Source organism: Callorhinchus milii, unplaced genomic scaffold, assembly GCF_018977255.1.
Source record: "Callorhinchus milii isolate IMCB2004 unplaced genomic scaffold, IMCB_Cmil_1.0 Scaffold5, whole genome shotgun sequence".
NCBI lineage: Eukaryota > Metazoa > Chordata > Chondrichthyes > Chimaeriformes > Callorhinchidae > Callorhinchus > Callorhinchus milii.
This window is the reverse complement of record NW_024704746.1, coordinates 16,840,387-16,855,206: the sequence shown is the minus strand read 5'-3', so window position 1 is coordinate 16,855,206 and position 14,820 is coordinate 16,840,387. Positions and strand designations below refer to the sequence as shown.

The 14,820-nt window shown below is 36.3% G+C and overlaps 1 protein-coding gene across 1 annotated transcript in view; it reads left to right on the top strand.

Moving 5' to 3' along the window:
• Positions 1-14,820, top strand: part of LOC103174801 — a 56,408-nt gene that overhangs the window by 5,797 nt on the left and 35,791 nt on the right. The window contains exons 17-38 of the mRNA XM_042334977.1: positions 45-234; positions 592-679; positions 828-1,013; positions 1,702-1,840; positions 2,031-2,244; positions 2,353-2,447; positions 2,941-3,051; positions 3,153-3,365; positions 3,953-4,082; positions 5,332-5,521; positions 5,852-5,943; positions 6,130-6,224; positions 6,316-6,466; positions 6,579-6,740; positions 11,126-11,188; positions 11,299-11,319; positions 11,420-11,598; positions 12,616-12,867; positions 12,952-13,113; positions 13,244-13,392; positions 14,266-14,416; positions 14,501-14,658. Coding sequence (XP_042190911.1) covers positions 45-234; positions 592-679; positions 828-1,013; positions 1,702-1,840; positions 2,031-2,244; positions 2,353-2,447; positions 2,941-3,051; positions 3,153-3,365; positions 3,953-4,082; positions 5,332-5,521; positions 5,852-5,943; positions 6,130-6,224; positions 6,316-6,466; positions 6,579-6,740; positions 11,126-11,188; positions 11,299-11,319; positions 11,420-11,598; positions 12,616-12,867; positions 12,952-13,113; positions 13,244-13,392; positions 14,266-14,416; positions 14,501-14,658 — 3,191 coding nt within the window. The remainder of the gene's footprint in view (positions 1-44; positions 235-591; positions 680-827; positions 1,014-1,701; positions 1,841-2,030; positions 2,245-2,352; positions 2,448-2,940; positions 3,052-3,152; positions 3,366-3,952; positions 4,083-5,331; positions 5,522-5,851; positions 5,944-6,129; positions 6,225-6,315; positions 6,467-6,578; positions 6,741-11,125; positions 11,189-11,298; positions 11,320-11,419; positions 11,599-12,615; positions 12,868-12,951; positions 13,114-13,243; positions 13,393-14,265; positions 14,417-14,500; positions 14,659-14,820) is intronic.

Below are 14,820 nucleotides of genomic sequence, written 5' to 3'. Positions count from 1 at the left end.
TAATCATTGTTATGCCACTAGGTTCATTTCACTTTTCTGTACAGTCAGACACTCGTGGATCGAAAGTACTAACTGGATTACGGAAACTTCTAGATCGGCTCCATAACCAGATTGGATTACATGCTTCTGTAGCATTACTAGCAGCTGAGGTACGACATGTCATAGCGACAAGTCTTGGTCTGCCAATGGAACTGTCCTTTCATTCATCTGTTGTAACAGTGGCCACAGCAAATGGTGAGCATATATATACTTTATCTCTAATTTCTTTCCTTTCACTTCCTTAAAAGGGCTCTTAAATAACCACAGCCACATTTGACTTACAGTGGAAGTGTACAACACATTAACCTTTCAATGAACTCTACCAAAGTCTCAATTGGAAATTTCTGCTTTCGTTCTCGAACAGAACATAAATTGTTGTTTGATTTAAGGGTCAGCCACACTCTTTCCATAGATGTGAAATAAGAATAATTGTCTGTTGAGGATCTTCCATTCATATAAATATAGGAACTAACAGAGAAATGCCTCTCACTGGACTTGTTGCAGGAAATAAAATTTTGTTGCTGACTCATTTTATTCCTTTCTCTTAAACAGTTCAAGCACGCATCTCTCCTTCCTCCATTTCTTCAATTTTTCAGTTACTCAATGCCGACATTCAATTGAAGACCACAATGAACCCAAGGTATTTGTTTATTAAACAAAAGGAAAATCGTACTTGATTTCTGTTGAAATTTATGCTGTAGTGTAGAAGGATCTCATTTTTATGTTCTTATTCAGATTCTTCTCTGTATTAAATCCTTGTCTGATTTAATATTTTCTGTGGTTTGCAGTGTAGCTATTTATACCAAAGCTGTCATGGGAATTAATGCACCCTTCATCCAGGCGGGTGTGGAACTCCAAGCAAGAGTCTGTATGAATCATCCAATAAATATAGCTGCAAGGATAAATCTAAAAGAAAGAAATCTGAAGATTGAAAGTAAACCAGCTCAACAGGAGAACCCGATCATATCATTCAAGTAATTAATACTATCTTCCTTACTGCAAACATATGAGGTTAAAGGTATTCATTAGTTTCCTTTTCTATAATATTTCTTATTTTTTTAAAAACTCTTAAGGTGTTGTTTCTTCTTGGCGTACAATACCATTAATGACAGCACCACTGTTTTCAGACAGGAACCCAGTTGATGACTGCATTATTTTGCCATTGGAACCTGCTGTAGCAGAGCTCGATCCTTCCTCACTTGATTCTCCTCTTCGACCATAGCTTCAGTCACCCTCCTACCCCTACCCTCCACGCCCTGCACCCCTCCTGATCCCAACCAGCAGCTCGGGTGTGGATCCCTGACTGGCCAGCGCCTTGGGAGGTCCTGCTGACATGAAAGGCGCTATACAAATTTAATTTGTTATTGTTGATTAGAAGAAGGAACTATATCAATTTACTTTTAACTCATCTTCCTTATAGGGGTAGAGGGTTAGGGAGGGAAGCTAATACCAATTTTAGCATCAGCGTGGCTGAGATGGACAACATCACAAATTCAGACAGGAACCTTTCTGTTTCACGTGGCTCAATACCACACTATTCAGTATACATATCACTGAGAGACTAGGTGAACTCTGCTTATATTGCTTATGTAGTGTGTGTGTTTTAAAACAGTGTTGCTTTTGCTATGTTAATAATATTTAATATATTCATTGAATATGAAGGTCACAAGTTTTTGCTGTTTCAAGAAATATTGAAAATTTAGCTGCAACAAAAATGACACCAATTTTACCTGCAAATACAATTACAAAGCAAGCCTTCATGTCTTCAAAGAGGTCATCCAGAAAGAATAGGCAAAAAATTGTAAGTAACTGATTTTTCTTTCACATGAAATAGGATGACCTTAGTCTTGTGTGCAGGTTTCCATTCTTATACACCTCCGCACTGTTTTCTATTTGCTGTGTACTTGTGTTCTTAGTTTTTTTTAATATACTGTAATACAAAATTATGTTATGTCATTGGAAAAGTGTGACATTTCTTTGTTGTTCTACAGGCTCAACAGTCTTCAGGAATAATATCAGAAGAAACTGAACAGAGAAAACGATCACAAGTTGCAAGAACTTCTACATATAAGATTTGTTCCAGAGCAAGTGAATTGGGGATTGAAATTTGCCTTGATGCATCAATAGAAGATGCTGTTTTTATCAGACCATCCCCATTGTATGCAATGATAGGCGAGCATGCTGTTACAATATTTGTAAGACCAGGTAAAGAAATCTAAAAAGCACATTTTGCACTTAAGTATTTAAGTACTTTTGCAATATTGTTGGCAAGGTTATGATTCACGATAAACCTTTTGTTTGCATTTCACTCAGAGTCAGACATTGAAACAATTGTGCTAGAAATACAGACAGGATCCAAAGCAGCTTCAAAAGTCATTCGAATGATGCAATGGGAGAATCAGCAAACTGTAAGAATCCAGCACGAAATATATATTGATCAATATCTAAGGCGATACATTTATTTCTTGTGTATTGAACTCTAACATTTAAGAACATCGCTAAAACATTTCTAATTTACTACAATAGAAGTGTCAATAAAATATGAATAAACAAGTACCTGATCCAACTGTAGAATCCCAGTATTTCTTTACTGATCATTTCTTAAAACATTGTTTTAATTTGATTAATTTGATACATCTCAAAGACGTGAAAACACTATATTAAATGCAAGGATTATTATTATTGTCCCAAATACAAATGTAATACTTATGGGCATCACATTTCTCGGAAAATACATTTTTAATTTATGATGATTCATCTAGAGAGTTTTATGATTATTGAGCTTTCCAACACAGATAGAAGCTGTATAATTAATACAACTATCAAGAAAAGGTTTTGCCCAGTTCATGATCTCTGTCTCCACAATATAATCATGGATGATTTTACTTCTGAACTGTTTAGCGTTCAAGCACAAGGATCTCAATGAGAGGTTTGTCAGGAAGAAATCCATCCTCTGGTTCAAAGCGAACACAAAGCAGTAGCAGTTCATCAATTCTTCAATCATCTCGCCAGGTTTGTCTTCTGCTCAACAGTAAAGTTTCAGCATACTTGAGAACTCAGATGAGCTCCAGGTCTAATTAATCTATTTAAAATATATTTGTTTGTAATCCTAGGACGAACTCATCAGGAGCGCTGGCTCCCCTATTCTCACCATCCTTCTTCGATCCGTAAGGATTGACAGGAAACAGCAAGGCTATCAGATCACTGGATTCGCAGAGGTTTCAGATCGCAAACCCAGAGTTCACTTGCGTGTGGTAGAACTGGCTGAAGATAGCAGGTGGAAAATCTGTGCTGATGGTATAATGCCTCATGGACATAAAGCAATGGTAATAGACAATTCTTCTGTAGCTACTTGAATCTACACAGAGAATATTTCTCATTATTCAGTAAAAATAATCTTTAGTAAAATATTCTTTAGGTACTATTGAGATGGGGTAAAAACTGCCAGGACTATAAGGTTTATGTTAAGGCTTCGACTGGTGACTTTGCAAGCCATCCAGCAATTAAGATGAAATTGCAATGGTCCAGGATTCCTGATTGGTTGAAATCAAGTGGAAGAATGTAAGTTTCAAAATAACATATTTATCTCACTTCACTGTGCACTTTCTATGCTGTAGGAAACAATACGACTGTGCTAATTTATGTATTTTATCTGGAATCAGGGTTGGAGAATCATTATCAGGAATTGATTACCTGACAGGAATGTCCCAAAGATATCAAAATAATCCTTCTCATCAGATTACAATGTTGGTCATTCTAACAACACCACAATCCATTGATTCCATTATTAAAGTACCCAAGGTATCGCAATCTATATTTACTTTTATCTCCTTGTACTTCAAGTGATATTTCTTTGCCTCAAGAGCTTCTGTTTTTAACGTCAGAATAACAATAATCTTTGCTTCTGTTTCAGATGACAGTCTATTATCAAGGTGCCCAATTTCCTTTATCAATTCCCATTGGTGCAATCTCTCCACGGGTAAAAGCAAGAGGATTCAAATCCATCACTGAAATTCCTGACTTGCTTCTTACAATGAACCAACGTAATTATTAATTCCAAGTTTGGCCTCTAAATCTCAATTAGCTATACCCAAATGATTAATTCAGTTGAATCTTGTTAAATCATTTTAAGTGAAAAACAATGTAGGAAAGCATCTTCTCAGTTTATTCAAAATATTAACGTAGGAAGGATTTTTGTGTTGCATTAAAGTGTGGGAAAATATTTTATTTTCTACTTTAATAATTTGGTCACTCAATCCACGACTGTTTGTGGGACACTGCTGTGCGCAACTGGCTGCCGCATTTTGCCCATAAATATACAATCATTTCACAATATAGTGTATTCTGTGAAGTGCTTTGAGACGTCTAGAACATGTGAAAAGCACTATATCAAATGCTAGGATTATTATTACTCCTTCAGATTGCTTTTCTTGGCATTATTTTAAGACCAACAGAGATTACTCCCAGTGATGTCCAACATTATTTCCTAATCCAAGTTTACATGAAGTAAGTAGTTGGACATTGATCTCAATATTGTTTATGGGACTTCACCAGCACAGGTTAGCCACCATATTTATCTATGTATGGCAATGACTATGTTTCAAATTAACTCATTGTGTAAAGCATCTTAATGTAATAAGCTACTATATTAAATGCAATTCTTATTTTAAATACAAAGAAATTCAGTTCATTCTCTTTGTATTTAAAATAAAAATAATATAATAATAATTCTTATATTTGATATAGCGCTTTTCACATCTTCCAGATGCCTCAAAGTGCTTCACAGATTATACTATAAAGTGAATTGACTGTATATTTGTGGGCGAAACGCGGCAGCCAAATGCTCACAGCTGTGTCCCACAAATAGTCGTGGATTGAATTGACCAATTTATTATTGTTTTTCTTTCTTGAGGAATTATTATCAGGCTATTTTAAGATAAAATAAATTATTATTTATCATAAAATATTTATTTATAGAAAATATTATTTATTTAAAATATTTTAAAATTGCACAGCTTCTATTTTGGGGGTAATCATCTGTCAATTTCTGACTGGATTTCCTAATAAAAAAAACAGAAGTACATCACTCCAACTCAGGGGAACTATGCTCCAAATCGATTGCAATCTCACAAATTGGATTGTTACCTATGAGTTTCCATTTAGTTTCCATCTTAAGGATCCTTGGTCTACATATAAAGGAATTCTGTTAGAAATCACTACATTATTGGTCTCCAATGTGTAGATTGCCAAATAGGTATTTTGTGTAATATTTTTTATTTTGTATTTTTGCAGGGAAGTGTATTGCAGAACAAAATAAGGTACTTTCATTTGATAATGACCAGTTAGAATATCAGATACCTAATAACTGCTATTATGTCCTGACACAAGACTGTTCAAGTGCTCCAAAGTTTGTTTTATTAATGAAACGTGCGAAGATTCAATCAAAGAAGTCAATAAAGATCCTAATATCAAATCCCAATCTGTAAGTAACATTACAAATAAGCTTTATCTCTTTTCTTGATTCAAGAAAATGTACATAGTTTATGGCTGATTTATAAATTAGGTAATGATGCAAACAAAAGCAGTCAGATATTATTGTAACTGGACATTATTGATCCCTTAATAATAAATCTATAGCGGATAAAGAATAGCACACATTTAATGCAACTAACATAATTTTCCTTAAATACATGTATAAATCCTAGTTGAAGGTCTTGGGAAAGTACATCACACAATTATATTTTTACGGTTGATGCCTTTCTGGAAGCTTACGGTTCTTTAAATAGAATTTTGTGATTTTGTTTCTTAACAGTGTCATTGAAGCATATCCTGAAGATCAAGATATTAAGCTGTTAATTGACAATGTGGATTGCCCAGTGAGCTCCCTACCAAGAGTTGAACAAGGTGAGTGTTTACTATATTGGCTAGATGGTTAAATGTTCTAAAACCAGTAGCAGAAATGTGAGACGTACAATGCAGTTCAGCTCAAAATGTATAAAAGTTTACTTATTTACCCATCATCGCTTACCTTTTGACACCACATAGTTTAAGGACATTATTGTACTTCCTGTTTTCTTTATTCTAATTTAGGTATTGTCCAGATTCGAACAAATGGCACTGGAATTATTTTGGAAGCAAAACGCATTCAATTGGACTTATTATACTTTGATGGAGTCAAAGTGCAGGTAGCTCACCCAACTGATGAGATAATTTTCCAAGTAGATTGTTTAGAATTGTGGTTGACTAATATATGTTTTATTTTAACTGTGTTTTAAGGTTGTGGTGAACCAGATGAATAAGCGGACTTGTGGTATTTGTGGGCATAATGATGGGGAGAGAAAGATGATAATGCCAAATCACAAGCAAACTGAAAGTGTTGATGTCTTCTTCCAATCGTGGTTATGTGCAGGAACCACCTGCCAAGATGGTAGGGGATTCTGAATTACTTTTAAACCATGTTATGTCACAAAAGAAAAAAATGATGCCTGCATCCATTTCTTCAGAACAAGAACATATGCATGTTTTTTCTTTTATTTTAGAATGCAAAGTTCAGCGTGAATTTGTAGAACTAGAATCACCACTGAAGTTTGGAGGCAGCGAGTCCAAATGCTCTCCAATAGAGCCAGTCCAACGCTGTCTACCTGGGTGTTCACCAACTGGAAAAGTTCCTGTCAGTGTCGCTTTCCATTGTGTACCAACTGGTAAGTTTATGGATTGTTTTCAAGTAATAATAATAATAATCCTGGCATTTTGATATAGCGCTTTTCACGTCAGGAGGACGTCCCAAAGCGCTTCACAGAATATACTGTAAAGTGAATTGACTGTATATTTGTGGGCGAACGCGGCAGCCAATTGTGCACAGCAACGTCCCACAAACAGTTGTAGATGGAAAATGACCAATTTATTATTGTTTTTGGTTTTTAGTACATTATTGTTGTGTTGAACTTTAAGATACAAAACAAAGCTGCAAAAGTGATGGGTGGTAGTAGTTATCAATGAGTATGAAAGTATGATTTAAGAATTAAAACAGAGGTACTGTCCATTCGTATCAGGCTGATAATAACATAATTACATCCCAGACGAGAGGCCATACCGTAGTATTTTCTTTCTCAAATTTTATTTAATTGTAACAAAATACTTTGACTTACAAAAATTGACAATAAACAACATTTGTTATTACATAAAGCAAGATAAAGTGTATTGGTAGGAAATGATGTGTTGTGTTGGAATTCTATGACTAGTTTAATTTCCGATTGCAATATTAATCAAACAATATGGAAAAATCATCACTTGATTGTTTTAAAAATATATACAATGTGTACTTCAATTATATGTGATCATAACCAGTCTGTTTAAGCAAATATGTTCAAATTGTTAATTAAGCATATATTGCATTCTTAACAGATACTTATATGAGTCAACCTTTGAGTTTCGATTTCCATCACTCTGTGGATTCCCATAGTGACTGTACTGAAGCATGAAGACTTCCATCTTCCTTGACTGCATTGAGGATAGAGTTTTCCTGCACACCAAACTCACTCGAGACTCAAATGTATAATTTCTGACAGTCATATTGTTGCTATGCTAATTTCAAAAATGAACTTTAAAATGTGTAACTGTACAGTTAACTCATCATTCCAGAATATGCATTCATATATTCCAATAAAGTTATTACCTGTCAGCAAGTTTAAATACCCAATACTGTGTGTGAATTATTTATATACATAGCAACTGGATCACTGGAAATAGCAACTGAATGAGGAGAATCAAGCAAAGAAGAATCAAGTTGACCTTCCAAAGTCAAAGTAGTTAGAAGAACATATAACATTCAACAACATCAGCACATTGCAACTTCATATCTGATTTGATTTTATATTGAATTTTTCTGGAATATTGGGAAAAAAAGGTTCAAGCTTCACATTGGGGCTTGAGCTCCTAATTTAGGTTAACTTTCCAGTGCAGTAGTGTCGTCCTTTGGTTGAGATGTTAAACTCATGGGGAGCCATATTGGTGTAGGTTTTGTTTGATTGTGGAAGACGTGAGCTCAATGGGCCAAATGGCCTTCAGTCATTCCATATTTTCATATATTTTCATGAAGTAAATCAGAACAATTTTGATCAGTGTTCTGAAGGATTCATTGCCAAACCTTGTGGGAGTAAAACACCCTGAATTGTTTTGGGTTTGGAGAGGAATTTGCAAATAGGAATGAAACAGTAAATACAGTACACTGACATTAGTCCTCTCCAGTACTGTGCACTTTTTTTCCAGGAAAATCTTTAAGGAATCTATAATCCTTGCATTTGATATAGTGCCTTATCACGCTGTTGTGACGTCTCAAAGGGCTTCACTGAATATACGGTAAAGTGAATTGATTGTATATTTTGTATACAAACATGGCAGCCAATTGTGCACAGCAATGTTCCACTGGGAAAGCTTTCCAGAGTTTCATTCTTCAAATGTATCATCATTTGAATTGTTCTTGTGACAATAATGCGCCATGCAAACATTCAGAAGATTTGTATATCATGAATATACATCTGTGAGCTCTTACAACAACAACAACAACATTCCATTTATAGAGCGCCTTTCACGTCGGGAGGACGTCCCAAGGCGCTGTACAGTTGGGTCAGGACCCAAGCAAGGGGGAAATGGTCAGGGTGAGGGGAGGGACGGGAGGGAGCAAGGAGTGGGTAGAGAGTCGAGAGGGGAGCTGAAGGCACGGTCAAAGAGAAAGGTCTTGAGACCGGCCTTGAAGGAGGAAAGGGAGGAGGCGGAGAAGGCACTGGGGGATAGAGTTCCAGAGCCTCGGGGCTGAGAGGCTGAAGACCCGGCCACCGATGGTAGGGCGGTTGGGGCGGGGGATGTGAGCAGACCGGAGCCAGAGGAACGGAGGAAACAAACCCAGGCAAGTGCGCTAATACCATCTATGTAAAGAAACTCTTCCCAATATTATTTAAAATTGTCCTTCACAATGCTGAATCTGTGTCCGACTGTCTTGCAGCCTTAATGTATTTGAAAATATCGTTTTGGGTTTACTTTCCCTATTAAGAATTATCTATTAGGCTGAGCTGCTTTCTGAGCTGTTGCTTTAGAAGGCTAAATAGTTCTAACTAACCTAATCACTCTTTCATGACTCATCCTTCCAACACTGAGAATCGATCTTAATGTTTTCCTCTGAACTGCCTCTGGAGCTCAGTTGGCCTCCTAATGTCACAGTGACCAGAACAGTACACAGGTTTGATCATTCCAGAACACTGTAGGTTGAACAGGACCTTGGATGATCTGAACTTACCTGATTTTGCAATGTATCCCAGCATCCCATTTGCTTAGTGTATTACTATCTCATTCTGCTTGGATACAGTGGGCAACTTTTCAACTTCATTCATGGCAATTTCTATCCCATCCTTGGATATGCCATCTCCAAATAAATAACTGTAAGGGTGGTCAGAGAACATTTACCCCATTTGAAGCCATGTTGGGAGTCATTAATGATGTTTTTTTCATGCAGTAACTATCTTGTTTTTGACTACTGATTGTTGAGGACAGGCTAATGAATCTAGAGTTGCCAGGTATGGCATCATTCTTAAATATGGAAACCACATTGGCTTGTTTTTAGTCTGCTTGATGATACCCCGCAAATCGTCATCAGTGCTTGACAAATCTCTTCCCTTGTCTTTCTCAGTGCCCTAGCAATGTATTGGTTTCAGCACCATGAATCCACTAGATCTACTGCCTCACCATTATCAAAATTTAATTGAGAAATATGTTTTAAATAAAACTATGTAAGCAGTTGACAGAGTATATCTTAATACATATTTTATTTGCTCTTAATGTCCTATAATTATTTTATTTTAAGAGGTGGGCGAGTGGGTTTGTTTATATCTTATGTACATTCATTTGTGAATGACATAATTTTATTCATCGGGGAAAATTACATGTGACTATTTGGCTAAATAGTTTATTTTTGCCCTGTCTTATATCGCTTCTCCTACCAGGTAGCTCTCCCATCTCACTGAATCTTGGATATAGATCCAAATATAGATCCAAAACCTTCATTATGTTGTTCATATTCTGTTCGCAATTGATTCAATTTCCAAATTCTTGGTCTCGTAACACATGGATTTGCTTTTACCTACTCGGGCTTGTCTTTCATTAATGTAATTAATACAGAAAATGTTTTTTTTCCGTTTGGATATGTACTGCGAAACATCAATTCTTTGGACCCAATTGCTGTTGCAGTGTTATTTTTGCCATATTTCTGTTTTCCCTATTGGAGTATATTTTCCTTACTTACATCTCCCTCTAAATGTTTTTAAAATAATTAAATTTTTCTCTTATTTTCTAATTCTACCTTCCAGTTAATCTTTCCAAAAGCTCACCTCACAGCTGGAACATTTGCACTCACCCCTTTATTGTTACTTTTGGACTTAACTAAAATCTAGTTATGCATAAGGACCACAGTAAGTTTTCACTCATTTCCATGTTATCGCTCAACTTTGGATGACTCCTAATTACAGAATCTAATACATTATAATATCTCAGCAGCATGTTTAACAGCTTCATAGATTTTACTACAAAGTGTAAAATTTACAGTATTTTATGGATGAATTCGGGTGAATACTTTAGTTTAGTATATTAGGTAATTTGCCCTCAAACTGTGTCTGAACAAAATTGATAAAGAAATCACTGCTTAAACAAATCGTGTGCCATAAATTCATTGCCCCAACAAGGGCGAATTGATTTTAACAGATCCAGGTCACCGTAACCTCTTCAGAGGCCTATGCCAAGCTACATCATCAATTTTATGCATTTTAAAGCTTTTTTCAATAGTTCATCTCATTATTTAACTAAACATGTATATAAAGGTATTATATGCAGTTAGACTTTAAAAAGCCATGTATAGTTTCTGCATCATTGTAATCTAGGCAATATCACCACAAATTGGCAACTTCTATTTAAACCAAAATATGTTATTGCTCAATGTGAACTTTGATACTGATCAAAAAATAGATTATTCAGCAAAAGTTACCACGTACAGGGACATGTGGTACAGAACCTCATGCTTTAAAAGAGCTGGCAGAGTGAGCAAACCTCCATTCACCAATCAACATGAGGGGAATCATTTTTGTACTGACTCTAGCCCTTGTGGGTAAGTTAGAAAACTTCCATCTGCTAGCTATGTTCATCTATTTTTTTTATTAAAAAAACAAATTGTGAATCTTTAATTTGGGCTCACTTTTATTTGTTTCTCATTTCTAGGGAGTCATGGATCCAGCGACAGTGAGTAAAACTTTACTTGCTTAACACTAATATTTTGCAACATGAGTTTATTTTTATGTGTTCCTAAAAATATTGCACTATAATTTTACTTTGTTCACAGATTACCACTCTGATGAAAAGAGGACTCAACCTAGCTTCAGTGAAAAGCAGACCTATGTTTATAGGTATGAAGGTGTGGTCCTGACTGGGCTTCCAGAAAAGGGCTTAAACAGAGCAGGTGTGAGAATCAATGCCAAAGTGAAAATCAGCGCACTAGCACAAAGAAACTATTTGATGCTGGTAAGATAATTTATAAATAATAACAGGTTAATTTGAGTAATCATAAAACATTAATCTCACTGAGGGACAAGATATCTCCATCAACCATGAAGGAACCTTATACAAAAGTTAAATCTCAAGATCACATTAATTTCATGCAACAACCCTGAGAACACTGCTCTCACCCACACCAAACTTTGTACCCCAATTACCCCAGTCCTTGCCAAACTCCACTGGCTCCCGTCACAAGAGAGGATTGGCTTCAAGATCCTCACTCTAGTGTTTAAATCCCTCCATTCCTTGGCACCCCCCTATCTCTCTCACCTCCTCTCTCGCCACAGCAGAACCTGCTGCCTCCGCTCTACTGGATACGGCCTCCTCCGTGTCCCCCGAATCCTCCGCTCCACCATCGGCAGCCGGAGCCTTCAGCCACTACACCCCGAAACTTTGGAACTCCCTCCCTCAACCCCTTTGCCTCCCCGCCTTCTTCCCCATCTTCAGGTCGCCCCTGAAGACCTTCCTCTTCGACCACTCCTACAGTCACCTTCACCCTCTCCCTGGCTTGGCCTCGGGCTCCACCATTGTTAAGTGTTCTGATACGTGTAAAGAGAATGAAGTTAAAAACAAATATCTGATCGGTATTTCCCCTATCAGATTGATTTTTGATTATTTTATTAATGCCTGTTGCATTATAATTTTCTTATATGTATTGTACATTTCACTTATTTTTCCTGATTTCCTTATTTTACTGCAAAACAAAAATATAAACTGTTACAAAGTAGTTTTGCCTAACTAACAAAACCGTAAGTACAATGTACTCATTTTTCACAAAAACATTTTGGAATTCTCTAGTCTGAACTCTCAAACTTTACAATCACATTACAGCTCATTTCAGATTTATAAATTATAAAATATCTATATCAATTTTTAATTATTTACCATATTAAAACACAGACTGTTTTAAGTAACATCATAGCAAGTGTGTCAGTACTGGCACAGCTTAGACCATTTATGTGATTTGGTTCATATGTTTTTCAGATCAGAGACCTTCAGATTCAGGAGCTGAACGGTGTTTGGCCCAATGTTCCATCGGGAACAGCAAGCAAATTGACACAAAGACTGGCAGCCGACCTGACCAAACCTGTGAAGTTTGAATACAGCAATGGCCGAGTTGGAAATATTAATGCCCCTGAAGGCTTGCCTGAAAACATACTCAATATCCACAGAGGCATTTTGAACATGCTTCAGATCACTGTGAAGAACACACAGAATGTCTATGAGTTACAAGAGGTAAAGGTTCAGACTTCACACTTGACAGCAGATATTTAGACAAGCATTGTTCTTGTATAATAGACCAATTTGTCTTTCTTCTAGTTGGGAATTGAAGGCATCTGCAATACAAAATACATACTTCAGGAAGACAGGAAGACCAACCGAATTATTGTGACAAAATCAAAGGACTTGAGCAACTGCCAGGAGAGGGTCATGAAGCAACTTGGTTTGGTGTATGCACTGCCCTGCCCCGCCTGTCAGCAGGTAAACTGTCATCGTGCTTTGTTTCATCTTATTATTTTATGTTTCCCAGATATTCACACTCAAGAATATTTTTGTATTGTGTTGGATGTTCTTTACAAGTACATCATTATTATTGTTTTTGTATCTTTAGAGAAACAAGAATTTACGCAGTAACGTGGCTGTCACTCAAATTCTGAGGCCTAAAGTATCTGGTGCAATCATTATTGAAGCCCATGCACGGGAAATACATCAGTTTACACCATTCCATGAACTCGATGGGACTGCTGTGTTGGAGGCAAAGTAAGCTTCCTATGCTTGGATTATAGATACTATAGCAAAGTAAACCTCCAATGCTTAAATTATAGAAATGATGGCAAAGTAAGATTTCAATGCTTAGATTATAAATGTGCCATTAAACAGCCTCTTTGTCTGTCTGTTTTATGTGATCTTCCAGTTCAGGGACACAAACTAAATGTAGTACAAAAATAGAAGTCGCGGGGAACATTCAGCAGGTCTGGCAGATCTATGCAGAAAGGAAAATGAGTCAACGTTTTGGAACCCAGTTCTGACAAAGAATCGTGGACCCGAAACGTTGACTCACTTTCCTTTCTCCATAGATGCTGCCTGACCTGCTGAGTGTTCCAAGCGACTTGTTTTTGTTACAGATTTCCAGCATCTGCAGTATTTTGTGTTTTATTTATAACCAAATATAATATCCCAGCTGCCACCCTAACTGAGATTATTAGGACTAGGGATCTAAACTGGCACTTCACAGTAAAATCCTGTGAAGCACTTTAAGATGTGTCAACGATGTGATACGATGCTATGCCAAAGATTATTATTGTTATTCTGGTCTCTATGGCTCAATTTCATTCTTCAGAGTTGTTTTACCAACTACACTACTGACATAAAATGGGCAGAAAGTTTTCCCTATTATTTTCAAAATAATTTTATTATTATTTCTAACTATTTCTGTAGCAGTTTACAACAATAAAGGTACAATGTTTGTATTTTAGAATTAGGTAGGAGCATTAGTTATATCGAAGTATAGATATTATTTACTGCTAAAACAAAACCCAACTGTGTTTTTCTCCCCTATATGTTGCCGTGTGATTTTTAAAAAAAAATATTACTGGCACAGAGCTATAGTCTGATCAATGCAATTCTTTGCAGACAAAACCTTATTCTGGATGACATCAAAATTGAACTAGTCCATGAACCACAAGTGAAATTTCAGAATCGTGGATCTCTGAAATACCGTTGTGGCACTGATCTAATGCAGAAACCAATTCAGTTGCTTAAGTACCAAAGCCTGGATGCAAAGGTAAACAGTCCCAATGTTATTCTATGGTGTGTTTTACCTACATTATAAAGACTTGAGTGTCACACTGTTTGCTACTGTCTGTAGATAATTGATACCGTGAGACACATGGGGCAGTACAATGAACACGAGGTCCACTTTGATGCCCCAGAGAGATTTTTGGAACTTATTCAGCTTTTGCGTTCTGCCTCATTTGAGATTATTGCAAACAGTTGGAGGAGAGTTGCAGACAATCAAGATCATAGGTAATTATTTCATTACAATATTGTTCATTGTAAAATGTGTTTTATTGTGCATTACCCATAATCTGAACACCTATAGGCACTGAGATGTTTTGGGTAAGATATTTGTTTTTTCATTACAAAAGCAGAATTAAGTTTGCCACACTTAGCAAGGGTGAAATCCCA